Genomic DNA, 21,810 nt, shown 5'->3' on the forward strand with positions numbered 1-21,810 from the left:
TAATAAACATACCAATCGTATCAAATTTAGATTTAATAGATTTATCGAGATATTTTCTCTTTTTATTAAAAAAAGTATCATTTACAATTGGTAACACTGAACTGACCATAAGTACACCTGGCTTCTACATATGATGAGCAACGTCACCAACGAAACTGTACGAAGCTTTTGTGTTACATATTTTTCCATTTCAATTCTTAATTCCTAAACAACAGTTGCTTTAATGGTCTTTATTTCTGTAGACCAAATAACTTAAGAGACTTACTGATCAACCATGGGATCTTCCCACAGTATTGAAATACCAGGAGGTGGAACAGAAGGTTATCATGTATTGAAGGTAAAGGAAGTTGTCAGAATACTTAAATCTGTTTGCAAATACTGACATTTTTGCTTTTAAGAAGGAAAGTTTTAATGCAATCGCGAATAGCAAATAGTTTTAACGTATCTAAATTAACGATGTTTCGATAAATACATTAACTACATTAATATTAAAGGTTGAATTATAATTTGGATGTTGATATATTATTACATTAGTGCAGATATTCTTGTATTGTATATTTAGTAAATTTTAATTTATTTGGATATTTACGACTGAAACAGGTACAAGATGGTTCTCCTGGACAAAAGGCTGGCCTTGAAGCATTCTTTGACTTCATTGTAGCCATTGGAAATACTCGTTTGGTATGTTTCAATTGTTTTCGTTTTTAACGAAAATCTTAGTTTTATAGGTTATCAGACAAATAAATTCCATTTGTAACTGTTCTTCTATTAAATATATTTTCAATGTTTATTGTTCTATGGTTTAATCGTACTTCATTTTTGTAGAATCAAGATAATGATATGTTAAAGGAGTTTCTTAAGAATGGTGTGGACAAAAAATTATCACTTACAGTATATAGTAGTAAGACACAATCTGTCAGACAAACTGTCGTAGTACCTAGTCTCACATGGGGTGGACAGGGTCTTCTTGGAGTTAGCATAAGGTTTTGTTCTTTCGAAGGTTCAAACGAAAATGTTTGGCATGTTCTTGTAAGTGTATATTAAGGAATAATATATATCACAGGATCAAATAACACTTTCATCCATTGTACTGTGTTATGTAGGAAGTGCATCCATCTTCTCCTGCTGAAGTAGCAGGATTACGACCATTTACAGATTACATTATCGGTGCTAATTCAGTTTTACATGAATCTGAGGATTTATTTAACTTAATAGAAACACACGAGGCCCGAAATCTAAATTTATATGTATATAATACAGAAGATGATTCTTGTAGAGAAGTTACGATTGTACCCAATCAGAGCTGGGGTGGTGAAGGAAGGTATTTATACAAGCCTTTTTGTTTGAAGTATAAGCGTTTTGTACTTGTACTTGCTACATTTTAATGTTGTTTTGATGCACTTGTAGCTTAGGTTGTGGAATTGGATATGGATACCTTCATAGAATACCAATTAGAAATGTGCAAGAACATAAATCCAATAATCCGTACATGGTACATAACAGTTTTACCCGTGTATTATATTTGATATTATAAAATATTTAATAATTTTTTTTTTTTAGGGTAATGTCGAACCTACTGTTTCAACTAAGGCAACAACAACAAATATTACTCACAAAACAGGAAGTAATGCAGTTATAAGTGTACCCCCGGGTTTCTCTATTCCACCTAATTACATTTCACCGCAAGAGAGTACTACAAAATCTGGTCTTGAAACAACTACAATGCAAAATATGTATACACCGAGTATACAAACATATTCTGCTCCACAATTAAATCCTGCTCTCGTCGGAGGATCTACTACCACAAATTCTGTGCCTCATGTTTTACCTAGTCTAGGTACTACGAATGCTATGCGCGGTAAGTATTAGTAAGTAATTATAATATTTAAATGAGCAAATGCAGTAACAACACAGAAAGTTTTGTTGTGGATAAAACAGCACTATAATCATCGCGAGCTTAACAAAATACATTATGTTTCGTTTATCGTAAAACATACTTAACTGAATATTTTAATCCATTTCGGTACGTATGGAATAAGTACATAGTATAAAGAGGAAAATAGGTTTAAGAATCTCTTTATGTCACGTATTTATTTATTTTATCAAATTTATGTTTGCCCGTGGCTTTGCACGCGTGAACGTTGCTTTAAACAAATCTGTTATTAAAATTAAGTGTACTCTACATTAAAAACCGGTAAGTAAATATTTACGTATGTAGTAATAATAGAATGTATTTTTTTATAATAGCAAACAAATTTAGTTTTTAATAATTAGACGAGTGAAAAAATTATCTCTGACTTACTACTTTTGTTTAGGTAATAATTCTTCGTCTCATCAAAATACAATGCCAGATATACCTGGTATGCCAACTACTCCACCTTTACCAACATTCTCGACTAATACAACACTCTTAAATGAAGTAACTGGTACTGCCGAATCGCAGAAAGATTTCACGACAGTACAGGAGACAATATCGCCCGGAGTACAATTGAACGTGCCTCAGTCTCGCGTAGTAACAATACCAATTTCGTTGCCTGGTATGCCACCTATAACCGTTAGTGCAAGTTTACCGCAGAATACGTCTTTCTCTACAACATCTATTCTACAACAAAGCCAGATTACTGGCATCGATACTGTCCCTACGTCTACAGTAACATCAACACAGTAACGACTATTGTATTTCTAACAAAGACGTCCTTTTGTTTCATAACAAAATACATATTAAAGAACGAAGATAAAATAAAGACGTGATGCATATATTACACCTATATAGCGTGTCATTCTACTTTGTGCATTTGTATTTTATTACTTATCTAATCGCGATGTACACGAATCCTTGAATATGCGAAAAAAATAAGTTATGTAATTCTGTATATAGGTAAACTAATTTCTTACGTTAAGATCAAATTAAAGCATTTAAGAGGAAAAAGAAGTATTAAATCTTTATGCATAAACTATTCCGCTTCTTACACATTTCATTGTGCATGTTTGTAACTATATGATTTTTATACAGTATGGCATACATTGAATTTATGTTATATATCTTGTTTTTATTGTGTAAGATAAATTTTATTTTATTATCGAATAACGAATTAAAATATTTGTATATCGCTTGAATAGTAAATATGAATAAATTTTAAAGAATAACCACTTGATGCTGCTTAAAACATAAGGAAAACATAATTATGCGTGTACTTTAGTTACTTTTTTTTTATGTATATTCTTTTCCGGTATTATGTTCTTTGTAAATTGTTCGAGAGGTCAGAAATAAGATGCTTCCAACTTGTAACAAAACCATTTATTATACATTAAATATTCTAATACAAGTTTAAATAATATATGATAAATGTGGAAGGAATAATAATTTTCTTATGATTGACACTAAAATTTTTCTTCTGTTTATATACATATTATTTTGACGTCGTTTAAATAATTATCTCGGTATCACGAAGTTCCTCGTCGGTTGGAAGAGTAAACTTTGATGGATCTATCAAATTTGGATCGATCAAGGGCAAACCTTTCTCTTCTCTCATTCGAATTTGCAAATATGCTTCTCGTTGGGCCCAATTTTTCATCTTTGGATCCGGTAAATAACCACACACAAATATTCCAAATACGAAACAGATAGTAATGGTAACAAAAAGCGTTTGATGCATCCAATGCCGATCCATTTTTTCGTCGTCTTCGTCAAATCCATAGCTAACCCATTGTTTTTTTACCGGATACGGTTTTTCCGAGACCGCATCATTTTTCGAAGGCGTCGACGATACATGTCGGAGTGCCGTATCGAGCACTTTAACATCTTTTGATGTTAATAATGTCAATTTGTTTCTAATTCCTTGAAGACGAACAAGTCGAACCAACATTGACATCTTTTTAAATTGGCGTTCGAGCTTCTCCTTCGAATATGTAGTTACTTAATCGTAGTATGCGTTCGTTAATTATTACAAGTCGTCGATGTATCGTAACTGCTTATGAAACCAAAATTAGATATTTGTTCCTGTATCCATGTGACGAAATACGTTCAACAAAATAGGTTAGAAACTACGAGCAGACGTAGTTCGTTACTAACATAAAGCAACATCTTCAAAGAAAGTATACTAGAGCGCGTATAGAAATCTGAAAGGTCAATTATTAGTGGATGCTACACGAGTTACTTCTACAACATTTTAGAAGATTTGATATTTTTATACTCTTCTATCGCGAAACTTTTTCTCGTTATTTTATTTTTTTGGATTCTTGAAAATTGTTATGTTATTCTCTTTTACGAAAAATTAAAAAGCCTATACTTAGAAAGAAAGAAGATAATTCAAATATAAAATTTAGAAGAATTCTGTTTAAAATTTAACAATTAAAATAAAAATTAAGCATCAAGCATAATTTAAAAAACAGTATACATTCTGCAATCCTGCACTGTAGAAATTTATTATATTTTTAACACAATGTAAATCTTAAAATTTTTATATACATGTGAAATATACATGTTAAGTTGATTTATTTTGTATATTTTCTTCGTTATGTACATCTTTAGTTTCTTTGGGAATTGTAGATTTGTATATTTCTTGCCACAAGAGATCAGCCAAATCTTCAGTGATATCATTTTTATAAGAAAAATGATGAATGTAATCTTTTTTATTTGATACATCTAATATTATAATTAAGGATATATTTTTTCAAACATTAAATGTTCTATAAATAGAGAATAGTTGTATAGGAATATTAAATTAGAATTGATTAAAAGGATACATCCTGTCACATTTTCTTTAAGATATTCAAAATCCCACCGTATCCTAGTTAATTCTCTGTATAATATATATTTTCTTCTGCAATATATATAAGTAAAATGTTAGAAAATATATATGATACATAAACATAATATAAATCTAAAGAAATCTGTTAGTAAATCATAATGGGACAACCTTCCATTTTCCAACAATTCCTGGTCTTGCAAATTATCTCTACAGATTTTAAGTTTATTTCTCTGTAACTCTAATGATTGATTTTCTTCTAAAAATTTATTTCGTTCTGCTTCTAACTTAACCTGTAGAAATATTGTATTTTATTCACTCCGGTATATATAATGTAAGCATAAAATCACAATGAACATATAGAAATTATTACTATGTGGTCCAAATGCTTTGACAATTCACGATCTTTGTACTCTAATGTTTGTTTTTCAGATTGCAGATTCTCCTTCATAGAAGTTATTTTTGATACAAGTTTTTCAATCTTTGCTTCATCTTCTGAAAAAAGAAAACCCCATTGTTACTAAATTAAAAGTGAAAACACAGGAAACAATATCGTAATTACCATTACAAAGATGATCTTGTTCGTTTTTAATATGATCTATTAACTTAGTTTTCGTTTGCAATAATTCCTTCATTTGTGAATCTGTAATTTTCATATGCTTGTTCTTAAATGTCATTATATCATCCATTATGCTTGCGCTACTAGACATTTGTGATAATTCGTAATTGATTTGTCAAAACAATATAATTCGGTAAACACAATCCAGACACGCTTAAGTTTAACGCACAAATTTAAATTGTCACTACGTTTACCAGATGGCAGGTCGATACTACGAAGTGTGCATACCCCGCGTAAATTACGAATTCCGCGCAAGCGCAGTCCTGTTGCTACCCGAGCGTCCATTTTGTAACAAAGAAACGTAGAGTGTTGCTAGGGCTACACAATGTACGGAGCGTCTATATTCTGTTGCGCCAAGAATACGTTGCTTTTAGTTATCCTACTCCGTGAATATCGTAATAAATGAATATCTTCGTACGACGTGTGTGCCTAATTCAACAGTTTCCCGAATCATGATAGAAGAATAAAGTAGTAATGGAGCTATGTGTAGAACGCACGAAGCCGGCTAATGCAACCAACTCACAGAGGTGTCTACAGAGATGTCCTCCATTTCTATAACTACGGTAGATGCGGTACACGATGGATTTGCAGAGGCAAATCGCAAAATAGACCGTGATGGTCGGAAAGCCTTACAGCAAAAATAAGTGAACGACCTCGCCCTGTATGGCGTCCACGTCCAAGGTCAAAGTCAAGAAATCGAGCCCGATCTGCTAACGCATCATTTAGAGGAAGTAACCCCTATTTTTGCAACGTTGAATTTGACCAGAGCTTATCAAGTTCCTGTAGCACTAGAAGACAAAGTCAAGACTGCCGTGAGTACACCTTTTGGTCTCTTTGAATTTAAGGCAATAATTTTTGGTTTATATACAGCCCAATCGTTCCAGCGATTCATGGATGTAATATTACGTGCTTAGATTTCGTTTTTTGCTACATAGACGACGTTTTGACATAAGTATTTCAGAGACTTAGAAACTATGGTTCTATTAGTGTAGCCAAATATGTTTTTGGTGAGACCACAGTGCATTATCTGGGGTAAGTTATTAACAAGGATGGATCCAGACCAGTGGCTTTGTTTATACTTCTTTGTAAGATGATGGAAGGGTAGGGAGGCATAAAGTCAAAGTTAACAGTTAAGATTGTTAGGTCTACAGAAGAAGTATTCAGGTTGGTTCTACCTCTTTGTCATTCTTGGATCTTCGCTGGATTGGTAGCCTTGGTGTCAACCTCATTGTTGCAATGGTGTCTAATAGTCATATTTAATGATTTTATATTTTAAGGTTTTGGTCAGGTTTTTTCAGCTTCATCCCACTGTGTAAGCTTCCAAAGTCATCCTTTGAAGATTATCGTGTTAAGAACGAGTTGGAGTTGAAATTCTTCCACGGTTGTGTCATATGTCGTAATGAAATTAATTAAAACTGTTTGTGAAATTTATTTATTCCTCTTGAAAAGTGATTGTTAGTTGTGGTGGGTTAGTTATGATGGAAAGTTATTTTAGAACCATTAAAAAATAATAGGGATAAAAAATAAATGCTTTTATCAAATAGTTATATTGTTTTATTACATGCTATTTACCAGACTTTTAAAATGTTGATTATAATAGTATAAATATAAAATGTTAATTATACTATGAAGATGTATGTTGACAAGAATAATATGAAAACACGATATACTTATAAAACCTTATAAATAAATAATGAGAAACATTTTACTAACTCTAAATATACAAAATGTACCGTTTTTGAAGTATGATGCGTCAACAAAATTTTCTAAATCTAAATTATTGTAACATTTTATTATATATGATATTATAAATATTTTAGAACTAACAAAATTTGATCCATATACGTATTACGTTTTTTGGGATAACGTTTGCAATTGTTACGTATTAAAAATTATTGAGCACTTATTTGGAATCGTAAAATTATTAATTATCACAATTACTTTATCAAGCATGCTAGTAGTAAAAGAAAAGTATATTCTTATACTAGAAATTGTCACGTCAAAAATTTTCACCAAATACATTCAGCAATTATTCCTCCAAATCTAGGCACTTGCGTGATTTCATTTTATAATATTTATATTCTTTAAAATCAACAATCATTGAGAACATGTACATTCATCGATATTGTCGGAGCAATTAATATATTTGAGCTTCGATTACGTTCTCTACCGTCTTGAGCGTTATTTGAATCGGATGTTGAATCATTACTATTATTGTTACTATCTTCTTCGGTCGCATTAGATGAAGAGGGGTTGTTCGCCTGAACGACATTTGCATTGTTATTCATTCGTTCTACCCCAAATTCTGATATGTTATTATTTACTACCGTGAGTGGTAATTGTCTATAAAAAAAAGATTGTATAATCACTACATATCTGCTTATCCAATAATGAATATAAATATGTAAAATTAATGAAGTGCAAATAAGTGCAAAAGTGTTAATCATTTACTTACTGCAGAGCCCAGGTATTGGTATTATTATCGATTGATAGATCCCTGCTAGAATTGGATTGGTCCAATGCATTTTCATTATCGTTATTCAAATTGTTTTCATAGTTTGGGTTAGTACAAACCCAACTAGGTGCTTTAAAAGTAGCAGCACACACTAGTTTGTTCTTATTTTTTACATTTTTATTGTTATTAAACGGTGTGCCATCTCCGCAATCAATGAACGGTCCTGTAAAATTCATTAAAATATAAAAAAAACCATGTTAAGCATTACGTTGGTGCTGTTGATGTAGTATACATAATTCTATGCAAATTATTACCGCGTTTTGAACCGCCGTAGTTAATTCAACGTTCAAGTAGGTAGGTATAGTATACTGTAATAAAATAATCGTAGTCTTCGTAAAAATATTAACCGTTTAATTTACGGTTAGTAATTTTAACATAAACAAGAAGATGTTAAAAAGTGAACAACTGAGACAGAGAAGCAAGCTACAGTGCTTATATATTTTTTAATTTATGCGTTGCCATCAATTTATTGGAAGTTTCTTTTGTTACACTGTTTTAATTTAGAGAAAAAGATTAAATAAAAGATTTTATAAAGAAACTTTTTCTTCAAACTGACAGCAAGCTTTAATCTAATCTACCGATTTGTTAATAGCAGATGCAATCACTGAATTTTGTGCTTTTTTATGAACTATATCATCTTATAGAAGTGCGGCATTATGTAATGTAGATTGTGCGTCTTAATAACATTTATAAAAATACGTAAAGTAAGCGAATAACATTTACAAAAATATTTAAAAATACTCATTACTTTCCATTGGTGGAGCACTTGGCTCAACTGCACAAAGATCACTAGACTCCTCTATATTATTATTGTTCAGTCGTCTCGATCCTCCTAAAACAAAACATTTTGTTCCTTTTTTATTATTCTAAAATTTTAAAATTATTAATACAATGAACGATAAAATATTTATACGTACGTCTCCTTACGAATAAAACAATTACTATTATTGCAAAAACAATTGCTCCAATTATTGCACAGCTGATTGCTAAAGTGATTAATCCACCAGGTTCTATATAAAACAAAATTAACAAATAAAATATGATTGGCATATAGGTATCACTACTGCAAGCTCAATTAATTTTTTTTTTTTTTATTTTTTTCTTACCAAAAATATTTTCACGTGTGTCTGTTTTCCTGCATAGTAATGCCATTTCTCCCGTACCAAGTTCTTCCGCGGCATAACTGGAAACAATCACAATGTAATTAGTAAACACATAAAAATTAATTTATTTATTGTTTTGCGTAAGAAATTCTTTTTAAGAAAGTTAATGATAATATGAACAGGTAAAAAAATGTAATTACCCAGGAAGACATTGTCCACATTGAGAAGGATGTCGAGATCGTCTTTTATTTTCTTGTCGATTATACCTGCTGCATTGAGTATAATCGACGCATCGTTCGGATACATTATAACAATATTGTTCCGAGGAACATTGAGTGTCGTCATGACAAAACCGCCCTTCTGCTGTCGTAGCCTGCAAAAATAATTGTTTTTCGTTTATTAGAAATACACCAATAAATCTAATATCAATGTTCGAATTAGGTATTTTGTTAAGATAACACGTTGAAAAATTTATTACTTTGTTACGAATCAGTATAATTAAATCAAATCATCAAAGTAAAGAATTAAAACAATAAGATTTTGAGAAAAAAAATATTGTCTGACTTTATATAGTTTTATTTTGGAATGGGCAAACTTTGGCATGCGCGGCAGTTCCGGTTCGAACCCCAAGGACGTTAGATGGTCTTTAAGACCTAAATACATAAAATTGAAGCTTAAATCCAATAACTCTGTTCTCTAAACACCAAGATCTAACAATATTTCAAAATTTTAAACCAAATTTAGATTTATTTAAGTAATAAATATTGTTAAACGACAATCATGTATTTACTGTTTAGAAACTGCGATCGATGTTCGATTTAGATTTATTGATAGAAAGCTACTTCTCAGTGAAAACATTATAAGAAAAACAAAGGAAAATTGTTTATAAGAAAATGAGTTTTCTATATTTTTGTAAATAATTTAACTACTGGAATATTATGTTCCGTACTTGTATATAAATGCAAAGTTAACAAGTATAATAGATTGAAATATATTGACAAATCGGTTTATATAAATTCCTTTTTATGAAAAATATTCGTAAATTATAATACAATTGCTGTTATTCGTTAATCGGTGAAAGTACGAGAGGGTGATTGTGCAAATTTAATGCGCCATAGGCGGCCATTTTGTTCAAGGTAACCGGCCGCCATTTTGAAATACGATCGTTCACCCTGTAGTTTAGAAGACGCTGACTGTAGTCTGAGGGAGTCAGGTTCACTAACCGCTATTTCAACTGTAAGAAATCTGAATTTGTGAAATACGTAATAGATTATTGTACCGATAAATTTTAACGCGAACGTTATTTTCCAAAATATACATACGTATATGCTTGATACAGTAACAAGATATTTTTCATTGTTTTCTTTGATTATATTCTTTCCGAATTTCTACAACGATCCCTTCTTAAATGTTGTAAACTTTTAAATTGTATATTTAAAGTAACTTGTTTGAAATTCTAACCAAATAAAGTACACATGCATTGCATTTGGATATCGTGGAAAGGTACTAACTTAAAAAAAACAATTTACAATATTGAATCAATAGTAATAAAACAATTCTTTGCAATAACGTTGATAAAAATAATAATGAATTAACATCTTAATTCTGGAATAGCACACTAGGGTTTTTCGTGACACTCGGGAAAATTTTCGCGGGAAGGTTAGACGTTTATTTCGTATACGTCGTTTATTGATAACTCGTGATAACGCAAAACTCATTGTTTAAAAAAAAAAGATTATCACACTGTCGTATATTTTGCAGTGAGCCAATTGTAAAAATTGTCGTACATAAATTTTGCTTACTTTAATAATTACGTACTTTTTAGAAGATCATACTTTTATTGCGAATTAAAAGAAAAAGTATCTGGTCTATACATATAAGACGATATTCACTGGTCTTACAATCGCGACTCAAACGTGTTAAAATTAAACGTAAACAAAACAACGAAAACACGTGAAATTTTCGCATGTGTCATAGAATGTCCCCGATTTACCAAGCAATATTTCGTTTCAGTGTACGATATTTCTTATAACAAAATCAATGTCCTTCGATTGATAACAGTGATAGTTGAATATCTAAAAAATCGATATTGTAATTGATCCTTTATTCCCTTACGATATCTTGTTCTTATGATAGCTACGGAGAAAAAAACGGTGGCTGAATGAGTCATCGTCGCGCTCTCGATGTGGTACCGAAAATTGTGGCATACATACATATTCCGGTTCTAGTAGCAAGACCACGATGAGATTTAGAGGAAATAATGCGCATTAAATTATTTAAGCGTCTCTAGTTTCTCATACATAATCGTTATTTCAAATAAAATTAATAGAAAAAAAAACGAAACACGTTATTGTTGATAATTAAGTCCTTCGTATCGTAACAAAAAATCATTTCTTTAGATACAAAACCAAATTCAACGCGTCGTGTCAATATTTCGGGAAAATTTTTAGGAAAGATGATGAAATCACCATAAGAAATTACTAACAAAATTCCCATAAAATAAAAAAGTTGAGGAAGATAAAGGTAATTAAAGGAAAAAGGTTTGCAATTGATAGAACATGATTTGATATCTAGATTTTGTTACAAGTACTTGCGTGTGCTACAACCGAAATACATGTTGTATTGTATATTGCAAGTACATAGTCTATGTACGCATGTAATCGCACTTACAATTCGCAGAGCTCTTAATTTCACTACTATTCGATTATCGCATTATTCGCAATAATGTAGCGATTACCATAATTTTGTTTCATCAAAAATTTGTACTCAATAATTACGGAATAAAGTTCTTCGGTATTTCGCTATTGAAAATTGTCAGGTTCGGAGCGGAAATTCGAGTTTTTTTTTATGTCACGAATGTTATTTACTTACCATTAGAAGGTGTGATGTAAATGCAGAGAGAGTTCAAAATATGATTACAGTTAAAATCGCATGTACTCGTAGATTTCTGACAGATTCATTTGTCTATACAGTTTCACATGTGAAAACACTTGCACTGCTTAGAATCCACCTGTGATGCTGTTGCTAATCGCCGAGACTGACGTAGACTGAACATGTTCAGACTTGCTCCCGTCAAGTCGGGTGGTGGGGGTGGCAGTGACGTACTCGTATTATTGTGGGCCTACGTTTCGTTTAAACAATGGAACAACTTGCGTTGAAGTAGTCTGGCACTGGGCACGACTAGGGGAAGGATTAATATACGAAGTTAAAATCTTGGCGGGACGAAAAATATTCATAAAAAAATCGATATAGATTTGGTATTCGAATTGGACTTAAATTTAACTTGTATTTTCTTGAATATTTTTGATGAGGTGTAATGTTAAATACTCATATGTCGTAACTAAAAACTTCGATCGGCGTATGTTTACAAAAAATATGACCACTTTATATGCATAGATAACTCATTTGTTTGGCAGTATATAAACACAGATTGTAATTTGTATAATCATCGACCGCACGCATGGTGTCGCGATAAATTGTCAGCTATGTACACCGTGAAAATTATCAAGTGTTTTAAAAGTATTTTACCATACGCATATCGATGTTAAAGTTATGTTATGTTCTTAGTCTTTTGTTTGTTATTTTATGTTATTTCCACTTGTTGAGTTTATAATCTCATTACCAAATCCTTTTTGTAGATGAGAGTGCTTCATTGTTTACGCGCGAGGTTGTGAAAAATAAAATAATTAGAGGCATAATTTAATGAAGTAAAAAACATAATGTGTATTTCTCGTTTTAGTATATATGTACATACAAGGATAAAATGGAAACAGCCTTACGACTATTAATTTACGTTACAATAATAAGCCATACTATAATACTTAAAGTATTAAACACAAAATTTCAAACGCTTCTAGAATATCATGATACAATTATATTTAAATGACGCCTATAAAGAGTTAACGCTGAAACAATTTTTCTCGTAATAATATTCCTGAAATTGAAAATCTTTAATTTGCAACGCATATTAGTGCACAATTACAAATTTCTTAATAGAGAATCTACGTAATTTAGCTTAAAATTTATATTAGTCTTAAGAAATTCACTTCTTTTCATTCAAACAAACTACCTCTTTCATAATGATGCATAATAAATTATTCATGGTTGTCTTTCGATACAAGTAATAATTATGCATACATACTTAGCAATAAACAACATCATTCCCATACAAATTTTAAACTGTCATACTAACCAACATGTTACTAATTTTCAACTTATATTTTTCGAAAGAAATCTATTAATATATACTGTACAAAAGGCTACCATTTTTATTTTTAACATTTTCCCTTCAAGGTATCCAAATGTATGAATCATTCCAATCTTGTTTCCAGGTACTACTTCATTCTTCAGATTACAGTTTACTCTATTATATCCATTACTCGCAGTGTACTGTTATTTACATCACTTCCATGCTGTTGTGTGTACTTTCTGTGAAACCCAATGTAGATGTTGGTGCATCTTGCGATGTTTCTTCTAAGGACTGTGCGTCCATACCTTCTGGCACATTATTTGTCGTTGAACTTGCTCCATCGTCCCAATTTATTTTGAATCTAGTAACACGTGGTTTATCTCCTAAGATGTTTCGTTGTACTTTGTCGAACTGTGGTTGAGGTGGTGGATTTTCTCTGAGCTCAGCATCCGTGTATTCATTATTTATAAAATAGCCAACGCGTACAAATTCATGCCCTCTGTATGAACAAGTTAACAAGACAACCGTAACCCCTAAAGCATCATTGATTGGTATTCTGCTGACATCCGGGGGATCTGCCTAAAATTAAATAGCAATGTTACATTTTGAGAAAAACTGAACAAGTACAAATTCTTGGTATTTCATCTGAATCACAGATAATGTTTTCTCAGTCAGAATTATTTTAAATATATTGTTTACATGCACAATGAATTTACCTGAAATATGAACATGTGTCTTCCTTCAGGAATTGGACCAACGTAAATTGTGTCTAAAACCTGGTCGAACTCTTCGGATTCGGCACTGCCGACATAGATCATCTTCCATTCTAAATCTGCAATTCCATTGTTAGCATCGTATTTAATGGCGTGTACTTCAGCGACGCGATTATTCAAAGTATCAGTTTCACAAAAAAATGTATCTAAATAAAACTACATTGATATCTTTCCTAACAATAAGATTGTTATATAAAAAATATTATAGTAATTTGTCCTTGGAAAACACACTACCAAACTATTAAAACTAACCTATTAAACTGATAAGAACATTCGAAAAAAGCTTTAGGTCGAGTAATACTGACGTACATATACAGTTACAATTGACGATACGGATAACAAATTACAAAAATTACCTTCTTTCAGTTCTTCGATACATTCAAAAGTGACTTCAAACTGAAACGGATTTAGAAACGGTGAAGGATTGTCCAGTACAGCTACGTTTGCTAGCTGAACTTTGGCCATCGCTGACTTTGTTAAACGTTAAATTTTACCGAAAGTCGTGAATTTCACTACAACAATTTGGAGTAATCGTTCCCCAAGTCGCACTTTTTAAATCTAGTTTCTAAATTAATCTGATAAGTGACGAAGGACCCCGAATCAAAGGATAAACAATTTCATCGCTACACAGAGCTAACTTTGGCGGCAAACGAACCAAAGGACGTTTCCGGTATTCGGTAACTAACGAAAATTCTCACCAGTGCTGTGCCGTGTGAATTTCAAAAATTGTTTGCCTTAATTCGGTACTAATTTTAAGCACTGCATGAGAAATTCGATCGACAATGTCACGTGAAGTATAAATGTCGTTTCTTAAGGCAATTGTCTTTGTTATTTCGAAAATATTCGTTAAGCACTGTTGGTTCGTTTATTGAAAACACTAGTGCCATGCCATTAAATTTCTCGTTTTGTAGAGAATTTGAAATTACTGATCATAAGTTTTCTCGAATAAAGAAGGGTAATAAGATTAAGCACATGTATCTATCGAAGAAGTATACTTTTGTAGAATTAAATGTGCAAATGTTAAAAGTAAGTTACTGAGAGTAACCATCCTTAAGGGCTATTTACAATGGAGAACTTGTAGATTTGTAGAATTGTAAATTATTTAGATCTAATCACGAAAGATAAATAACGGTCTCAAAAATTAGATAACAGATATTCCGTTACTCATTTGTCTTTATGATGCATCACTAGTTGCCGTATGAAAGTAATGTTAGAGAATGTTATTTAAACCTTATAATGTTTTATTAATGCATTCCTCACATTACTATACATTAGATACATATCATTACAATTGAATACATATGTACGTATGTCATTTAAATAAAATATACAATACATTAGTTGCATGTATTACTGTAATCGAAGACATTAATTTGTTCTGTTTAAGAGGAATATAGCATGTAAAATGTATCTATTTCTGCTGCATACAGCTTCTAGTATTGCACGATTGAAATTAGTTGAAATCCTAGATGGTGTTACTACAGCAGAGCTGCGACAACTCTGCAGCTACCTTCTTTATCAAATAAGAGTTTAGGCGACGCTTTAGACAAAATAACGTTTGCAACTAATACGTTCGCGATACATATTATTAAGTATTATTATAACTATTCTCTGATATAAATTATAAATTGTTTAAAACAATATTTAGTCTTAATTCTGAACACTAGGAGTGCTAATTTCGAATTCCAGCGCGAACCGATAACGTTGGAAGTGATTAACGTTTAGTCTATACCACAGACGAGGTATAACCTCGTTACAAATGTTATTTGCAAGATCCTTCGTATCTACTCAATAAATAAGAGATCTTGAAAAGATGCAGTCACATAAATTAATATAAAATTGTTCTCTGTGCTTCACAAATCGAATTTGTATTGTCTTTAGCTTTAAATTAAAATTAACTGCAGATGATTCGTTGCGAAGAATGAAAATTCAATTTCTAAATATACTATTGTCATGATATATACTGTATAGTCACAGCCAACTTCAGTATTGCTCAGTAGTGCATAAATGCTCATACTTTTTCTATCAAGTGCAAAATTAGACTTTTGAGGTTTAACTGTTTCTCATACAGCATGGTTAGTATTGGTGTCGTCGACCGTGGTATAGCATAGATTACGAAAACGTACAACGAGTACTCGTATCTTGAATGCGTTGTATAGTCTATGGATGTACAGTGCCCGAACAGTTGGGACAACAGGAAATATGGCGGCATTGTGCCGAGTACGAAGGTGAGTCTGTGTACACCACGTTCGTTTGGTGACGATTGTTCGATCAAACGGAAAAGTCAACATTGTAATGAAAGTGTACGATGCCGTGTGATAACATGTGCAGTGTTTTGTGACGAAAATAACAGCCCGTCGTGGCTGAATCGGATTCTTTGGCGTTGGATTATCGTCGCTCGTGATATATTATGATTGGCAGTGCCTTCGAGGTGGCAGGTACGTAACACGTAAAAACACGGTTAAACGCGTTAAAACGTTGCAGTCCGTGTCCTATTTTACATTATTCGCAAATCGAATTCTTCTAAATCCGTTCCATTATTCGTAAACCGTGTTATTAAGCGATTCTTATGTTATTATCGCGCAACATCGTGAATGGTTTACGACCTCGATCGGGTGTGTTCCCTGTTGTCATCAACAGGACATTGACTCGTAGGATGTTGCCCTGTTTTGACCTTCCCCTTTCCCGGACCAAAATAGAACGCGGTAGAATTCGTTCTTTTTTCGAGATAAATCTAAAGTGCACATTGCACATTATCGTATACAATTTCGAATTGAGGTAGGTCGATGAAATCGTCGGAATAACTTTTACTTTGGAAGCTTCAGATAATCAGATGATGGATTATTTTAGATTTGTATTCGTTCTGGAATGATCGATATTCTTCGTGCGTAAACAATGTAATCAACGTTACGCCATTGACCTAACTTACAACGTTTGCTGTTGGCTAGCTACATTTAAAGCAACTTCTCTTTGGCAATGGCCGTGAATGTATATTTTGCCTTTGTTAATGCCTGCAGGTTCGGTTTTCTTTCGTTCTCAATCAAATACGCGTTTAATTGCTAATAATTACGTGTTGTACACAGTGTTATGTGTATTAATATTGCCTTTTCGTTTGTAATAAGTGAAATATGATTCAATAACGCTTCGTGATTAGGTGTTACGAGATACGAGATATGACCTTCGTATTCTATCTTACATGGGGTTTATCGAAACGTCAATGATTCTCTCTATATACAGTGCGCGACATTCGTAATTTCGGAATACTTAAGGAATTAACCGCGATAGAAAACACCCAAGGTACGTTAGAAGATACGAAGTGGCCTATTAGATGCGACTATAGTTAGAAGTAATAGAACGCGAGTTATACACGTGTACGCATGCTGGATACATTAGTGATATATAGGTCAAGCGCTCCTCCACATTGAGGTCATTGCCCTTGGGTTTACTCTGTCGATAAAACAGTACATTAATTGACTACGCTCGTCCCATTGCCCACGTAAGCCCCGACGATAGAGGTCACCATTTGAGATGTTCATGATTTATCATTTCTCATAACTTGTGTAGCCTTAAAACCTACTATACTTTTCAAACTTCCGTATTCTAAGATAGTTGATTGATCCTACGTAATTTATGAGTTAATATTATTATCGTCTGTGCCCTCAAGAAGTTTCTCAATGTTAAACAAAAAAGTGATTTAATATTATTTTCTAAACGTTGAACACGTAAGAGATATGCGTATCTGTTCGTTTATGTCTTATATTAAAGAGAGTACCGAGTTCAAGCTTGCTAGAAGCCTAATATACGACAACGTTTACGATTTGTCACTCTTCGGTAATTAACATGGCTTTTTCTTGGAATTCGTTGCTACGGTTGTGACAACTGTCGAAAAATGTTTCTAAGCATACGCGAGAGGTCGTCGAACCTTCTAGCGACGCTGGTAAATTTATCAGTACATACGTATTAGCTAAGCCTGGTCAATGCTTCGACTTAAATTTAAACATCGTTAAAAGATACTCAGGGACGAGGCAAGTCGACCTTGTACTCGAAAAACATATCGAACTTCGCTGCTGGTTCACAGATGTCGACAAACGTGATAGGCAGATTATTATTACCATACTTGTGAAATGAAGTTCTACTGAACGAGAAATGTACTGTACTTGATACATCGACGTAAATTTTGTTCGAACGAAAACACGAAAGGGAACTGGTACACTGTAACGAGGTTATGTTTGTTGATGTCAGCTTCAACGTTACGTATGCACGTTGGCAGTGAAACAAGCGTTTGGCCAAACGTTACTCAGTTAAACGTAATGTGGCAAAGTGCAAAGATGGGCCAAATGTTATTCGAATAATAGATGACGATCAAAACCAAGGTACGTCGAATCGTTATGTTTGATCGATCGAACAGTTACATGTTATTCGTTCATCGTGAAATATTTTATTGTGTAATATAAATTTTTGTTTCCGCTATATTTTCGTCATTTCTCAATACAGTGATTTGAAAGTTTGACGAACAGTGAAAAATTAGTATACTTTTGTTTATACAAGGTGTTCGGTCACCCGTGGGAAAAATTTTAATGGGAGATTCTAGTGGCCAAAATAAGACGAAAATCAAGAATACCAATTTGTTGATGGAGGCTTCGTTAAAAAGTTATTAACAATTAAATTAAAAAATTTCAAATCGTCCTGGAAAAATTATTTTCGGTTGCAGGGGTCAATTACAAGCATTTTTGGTGAATAGACATATCCCTGAAATCCTACTCACTTTCGAGAAAAAAAATCGGGTAGGTGTTGAAATTTTTTGACAGAAAAAAAATTTTTCAAATCGTTCTAAAAAAAATATTTTTGGCTGTAGGGGTCAATTACAATCATTTTTGGTGAAGAGTCATATCGTCGAAATCCTACTCATTTCCTAGAAAAAAATTCGAGAAAGTGTGAAATTTTTCGACAAAATTAAAAAATTTCAAATCGTTCTAAAAAAAATGTTTTCGGTTGCGGGGGTCAATTATAAGCATTTTTGGTCATTACACATACCCCCGAAATCCTACGCATTTCTTGGAAAAAAATTCGAGAAGGTGTAAAATTTTTCGACAAAATTAAAAAATTTCAAATCGTCCTGGAAAAATTATTTTCGGTTGCAGGGGTCAATTATAAGCATTTTTGGTGAATAGACATACCCCCGAAATCTTGCGCATTTTCGAGAAAAAAATTCAGTACGGTCTGAACTTTAAACATTAATAACTGTTTAACAAAGCCTCCATTAACAAATTGGTATTCTTGATTTTCATCTTATTTTGGCCTCTAGAATCTCCCATTAAGTTTCCCAGGGTTGACTGAACACCCTGTATAGGAAAGCATACGAGCGAAGAATAAAAAGTTACGTATCTTTTATTCGTTATTCGAAATTTTCATCTAGTTTGGAATTTTCTCTGTGAAATGATAATCTTAGGTTGTAAAATCTATGAAAAGATTCGTATTAATATGACCCGACGGAATATATACGATCGTGGTTAGTTTCTTTGTTCTGACCCTGGTTATATGAATTCAGGGTCACCTATCCTCGCTCGACTTCCTTCGAGGAACGCGATCGTGAGAGTTGTCATTACCATTCAATCGGCCATACTTGGTGCATTTGTAACTAAATCACGCGAAGCAACTGCGCGCGCGTAATCGCATCGATAAGCATGGTGGCCGTTTTTAACGGCCTACGGTATTGGCGCGTTTCCATGGACGTTCGCAACGCGGAAAGAAAACAGTGGCGTAAACGGAATAACGTTGCTCCGCCGACGGGAACGGGTTATTATCGAAACAGTAAATTTAGCAACAGCAATCGGACAGTGTAGCGAAACGCGAACGTGTGTAAACACGATCCGTTCAACCTGACCCAGATACCGTGCGTCTGTTCGACCGTATTTATAGGAAGAATCTCGCCGGGAACACCATTCGATTCGGCTCGGTCGGAATTCCAGCGTCACGGGTTATGGGATTCTTCGATGCATCGCCAAGAAATACCATCGGTTGACAAGCCGGTTACCTTGAGCATTTCGTGAACCGTATCGATTACATCGTTCGAAACCGTACGTTGACGATTCACGCTAGACCTACCAAAGGAGTCGTAATAATAACCACACTTATTTAATAATCACACTTTTTTTTAACGCGTCTTACTGTCTGAAATCTTTTAGCACTTTCATCGACGCCCATTCATAATGTGCAAAGATAATAGTACTTGAGTGACATCATCGGCGTTTCGGTTGTCGAATTATTAATAAATCTCGGCCTATTTCTGATTAGTCAAGGCACATTGGTCGACAGCCGAATAAAACCACGCAGTAACGTGCACTGCGTGTGAATAAGCGTAGACGCATCGACTCGGCGCAACCTTCGATTTTCATTAAGACGCGTCGTAAAATAAACAACAAGGCTGCTATCTATTCGTTCCATGTTAGACTCTCGAATATTTTTCACGGTATTGTTTGCTTCTGGTCAAAGGACCTTTTTCTAAAGTTTTTTTATACAGGGCGAAAGAAGCGCTTGTGATATATTAAAACCAGTTTGATGTTACGACGAAGGTTAAATAACACGTTTCCGGATTATACGAATGTATTTCACCAAATAAACTTTAGATACACGGTAGAAAAAAAAAACATGCACTTAAGGAACGTAAAAATTCATAATGACGTATAGAGAGAAGAAACATGACGCTATAACCGATGAAAAAACGTAGAACGGAAAAAAATAAATGACTCGTCATTAGCATTCGCTAACATACGCAAACATCACGCTACCACCGCTCCGCGCAGTCTTAAATTACAAAAAAAGAGGAATAGTGCAAGAGTACAAGCTCAAAGTGCACGAGGTTAATCCTCGTCGCTTCGAGATTCACCGATGATTATCGACAAATGACACGTATTGTGCGCATCGGTTTTACAACCTTCGTACACAAATGAAGCCAACGTGCATTAATAATCATGTTTCCATTGCGAATAAGCTCGCCGCGTAAAGCTATGCCATTTCAGTTCCATCGTTTTCGCTCGAGATACGGACCAAGTTCTTATCTAGACAAAAGTTTTTAATAACGAATCACAAATAAACAACGCTCGCTCTTTAGTTATCGAACACAAGCTAAAACTTAAATTACAGAATTTATTTTCGATCTTCGTTCGTCGCTAATTTGCGTAACTAAAAATGGTAACTTTTGTTTTATAACGTCGTAGCGTGGCACGCGTTAAAAAGTTGCTGACCTCTGCATTAACGATCCAAGTTTGACAACTGTTTCGAGCTTCCATTTAAAAACATTATTCCTTCGAACAACGGGGTACAGATTTTTTACTCTTCTCTTTCAATATCTTTTTTTTCATCCCTGTTGCGTCATTTCCGATACTATTCGTTCCTCGTTCGTACGTTATCAGACGTCGTCGCGGAGTCACAACGGCCGCTAATAAAGCGGACGTACCTACTTAATTAACGCAGAAGGATGATCGTGGATTAAACTAGGTCAGGCGAGTGACGTGCATATACATGCCTCACCGCGTAACATTTATTCTTGACATTGTATATATGTATATACATATATTCTTACGATCTGCAACATCTCCGATGTATACAGGGTGTTCGGCCACCCCTGGGAAAAATTTTAATGGGGGGTTCTAGAGACCAAAATAAGACGAAAATCAAGAATACCAATTTGTCGATGGAGGCTTCGTTAAAAAGTTATTAACAATTAAATTCAAAAATTTCAAATCGTTCTGGAAAAATTATTGTCGGTTGCGTGGGTCAATTACAATCATTTTTTGTCATTACACATAACCTCGAAATCCTACCCACTTTCTAGAAAAAAATTCGAGAAGGTGCGAAATTTTT

General features: G+C 33.3%; 6 protein-coding genes across 8 annotated transcripts in view; 2 read left to right on the forward strand and 4 right to left on the reverse strand.

Moving 5' to 3' along the window:
• Positions 1-26: 26 nt before the first annotated feature.
• On the forward strand, positions 27-2,916 carry Grasp65 (Golgi reassembly-stacking protein 2). Its single transcript, XM_076766763.1, has 8 exons — positions 27-157; positions 243-337; positions 601-681; positions 826-1,029; positions 1,104-1,321; positions 1,408-1,492; positions 1,561-1,858; positions 2,316-2,916. The coding sequence occupies exons 2-8, from the start codon at positions 275-277 to the stop codon at positions 2,666-2,668; spliced, it is 1,302 nt and encodes a 433-aa protein (XP_076622878.1). The 5' UTR covers positions 27-157; positions 243-274; the 3' UTR covers positions 2,669-2,916.
• A 367-nt stretch (positions 2,917-3,283) lies between these two features.
• Np15.6 (NADH dehydrogenase [ubiquinone] 1 beta subcomplex subunit NP15.6) lies at positions 3,284-4,087 on the reverse strand. The gene has a single exon (XM_076766764.1). It carries the CDS (start codon positions 3,870-3,872, stop codon positions 3,426-3,428), a length of 447 nt encoding a protein of 148 aa, XP_076622879.1. The 5' UTR covers positions 3,873-4,087; the 3' UTR covers positions 3,284-3,425.
• Positions 4,088-4,413: 326 nt separating this feature from the next.
• Positions 4,414-5,868, reverse strand: LOC143342683 (uncharacterized). The gene is made up of 5 exons (XM_076766808.1): positions 5,311-5,868; positions 5,122-5,243; positions 4,920-5,041; positions 4,747-4,823; positions 4,414-4,645 (listed from the first exon to the last, which is right to left on the reverse strand). The coding sequence occupies exons 1-5, from the start codon at positions 5,456-5,458 to the stop codon at positions 4,485-4,487; spliced, it is 630 nt and encodes a 209-aa protein (XP_076622923.1). The 5' UTR covers positions 5,459-5,868; the 3' UTR covers positions 4,414-4,484.
• Positions 5,869-6,859: 991 nt separating this feature from the next.
• Positions 6,860-12,013, reverse strand: LOC143342682 (uncharacterized). Its single transcript, XM_076766807.1, has 7 exons — positions 11,857-12,013; positions 9,186-9,358; positions 8,989-9,065; positions 8,800-8,892; positions 8,631-8,714; positions 7,823-8,045; positions 6,860-7,710 (listed from the first exon to the last, which is right to left on the reverse strand). Exons 1-7 carry the CDS (start codon positions 11,857-11,859, stop codon positions 7,458-7,460), a joined length of 906 nt encoding a protein of 301 aa, XP_076622922.1. The 5' UTR covers positions 11,860-12,013; the 3' UTR covers positions 6,860-7,457.
• Positions 12,014-12,683: 670 nt separating this feature from the next.
• Positions 12,684-14,634, reverse strand: Asf1 (histone chaperone asf1). Its single transcript, XM_076766163.1, has 3 exons — positions 14,304-14,634; positions 13,891-14,006; positions 12,684-13,753 (listed from the first exon to the last, which is right to left on the reverse strand). The coding sequence occupies exons 1-3, from the start codon at positions 14,410-14,412 to the stop codon at positions 13,382-13,384; spliced, it is 597 nt and encodes a 198-aa protein (XP_076622278.1). The 5' UTR covers positions 14,413-14,634; the 3' UTR covers positions 12,684-13,381.
• A 1,490-nt stretch (positions 14,635-16,124) lies between these two features.
• The window catches only part of LOC143342871 (uncharacterized), a 94,298-nt gene continuing 88,612 nt past the window's right edge, over positions 16,125-21,810 (forward strand). The window contains exon 1 of one of the 3 annotated variants that reach the window (XM_076767161.1): positions 16,125-16,385. In XM_076767161.1, coding sequence (XP_076623276.1) covers positions 16,358-16,385 — 28 coding nt within the window. In that variant the 5' untranslated portion in view covers positions 16,125-16,357. Of the gene's footprint in view, positions 16,386-18,301; positions 18,321-21,810 lie in introns of those variants that run through there. The other 2 variants (XM_076767162.1, XM_076767163.1) reach the window with 2 other exon arrangements.

This window comes from Colletes latitarsis, chromosome 6 (genome assembly GCF_051014445.1).
Source record: "Colletes latitarsis isolate SP2378_abdomen chromosome 6, iyColLati1, whole genome shotgun sequence".
Lineage (NCBI taxonomy): Eukaryota > Metazoa > Arthropoda > Insecta > Hymenoptera > Colletidae > Colletes > Colletes latitarsis.

Excerpts from the sequence above, each read along its gene's own strand:
- Grasp65 (XM_076766763.1), top strand. The coding sequence starts at position 275 with ATGGGATCTTCCCACAGTATTGAAATACCAGGAGGTGGAACAGAAGGT. Across the intron at positions 1,030-1,103 it reads AAAATGTTTGGCATGTTCTT|GAAGTGCATCCATCTTCTCC; the intron begins GTAAGTGTATAT and ends TGTGTTATGTAG. Across the intron at positions 1,322-1,407 it reads AGCTGGGGTGGTGAAGGAAG|CTTAGGTTGTGGAATTGGAT; the intron begins GTATTTATACAA and ends ATGCACTTGTAG.
- Np15.6 (XM_076766764.1), bottom strand. The coding sequence starts at position 3,872 with ATGTCAATGTTGGTTCGACTTGTTCGTCTTCAAGGAATTAGAAACAAA.
- LOC143342683 (XM_076766808.1), bottom strand. The coding sequence starts at position 5,458 with ATGTCTAGTAGCGCAAGCATAATGGATGATATAATGACATTTAAGAAC. Across the intron at positions 5,042-5,121 it reads CAAAGCATTTGGACCACATA|GTTAAGTTAGAAGCAGAACG; the intron begins GTAATAATTTCT and ends ATATTTCTACAG. Across the intron at positions 4,646-4,746 it reads TAAAGAAAATGTGACAGGAT|ATGTATCAAATAAAAAAGAT; the intron begins GTATCCTTTTAA and ends TTATAATATTAG.
- LOC143342682 (XM_076766807.1), bottom strand. Across the intron at positions 8,893-8,988 it reads CACACGTGAAAATATTTTTG|AACCTGGTGGATTAATCACT; the intron begins GTAAGAAAAAAA and ends TGTTTTATATAG. Across the intron at positions 8,046-8,630 it reads AAGTGCTCCACCAATGGAAA|GACCGTTCATTGATTGCGGA; the intron begins GTAATGAGTATT and ends TGAATTTTACAG.
- Asf1 (XM_076766163.1), bottom strand. The coding sequence starts at position 14,412 with ATGGCCAAAGTTCAGCTAGCAAACGTAGCTGTACTGGACAATCCTTCA. Across the intron at positions 14,007-14,303 it reads TATCGAAGAACTGAAAGAAG|ATTTAGAATGGAAGATGATC; the intron begins GTAATTTTTGTA and ends ATGGAATTGCAG. Across the intron at positions 13,754-13,890 it reads GACACATGTTCATATTTCAG|GCAGATCCCCCGGATGTCAG; the intron begins GTAAATTCATTG and ends ATTTAATTTTAG.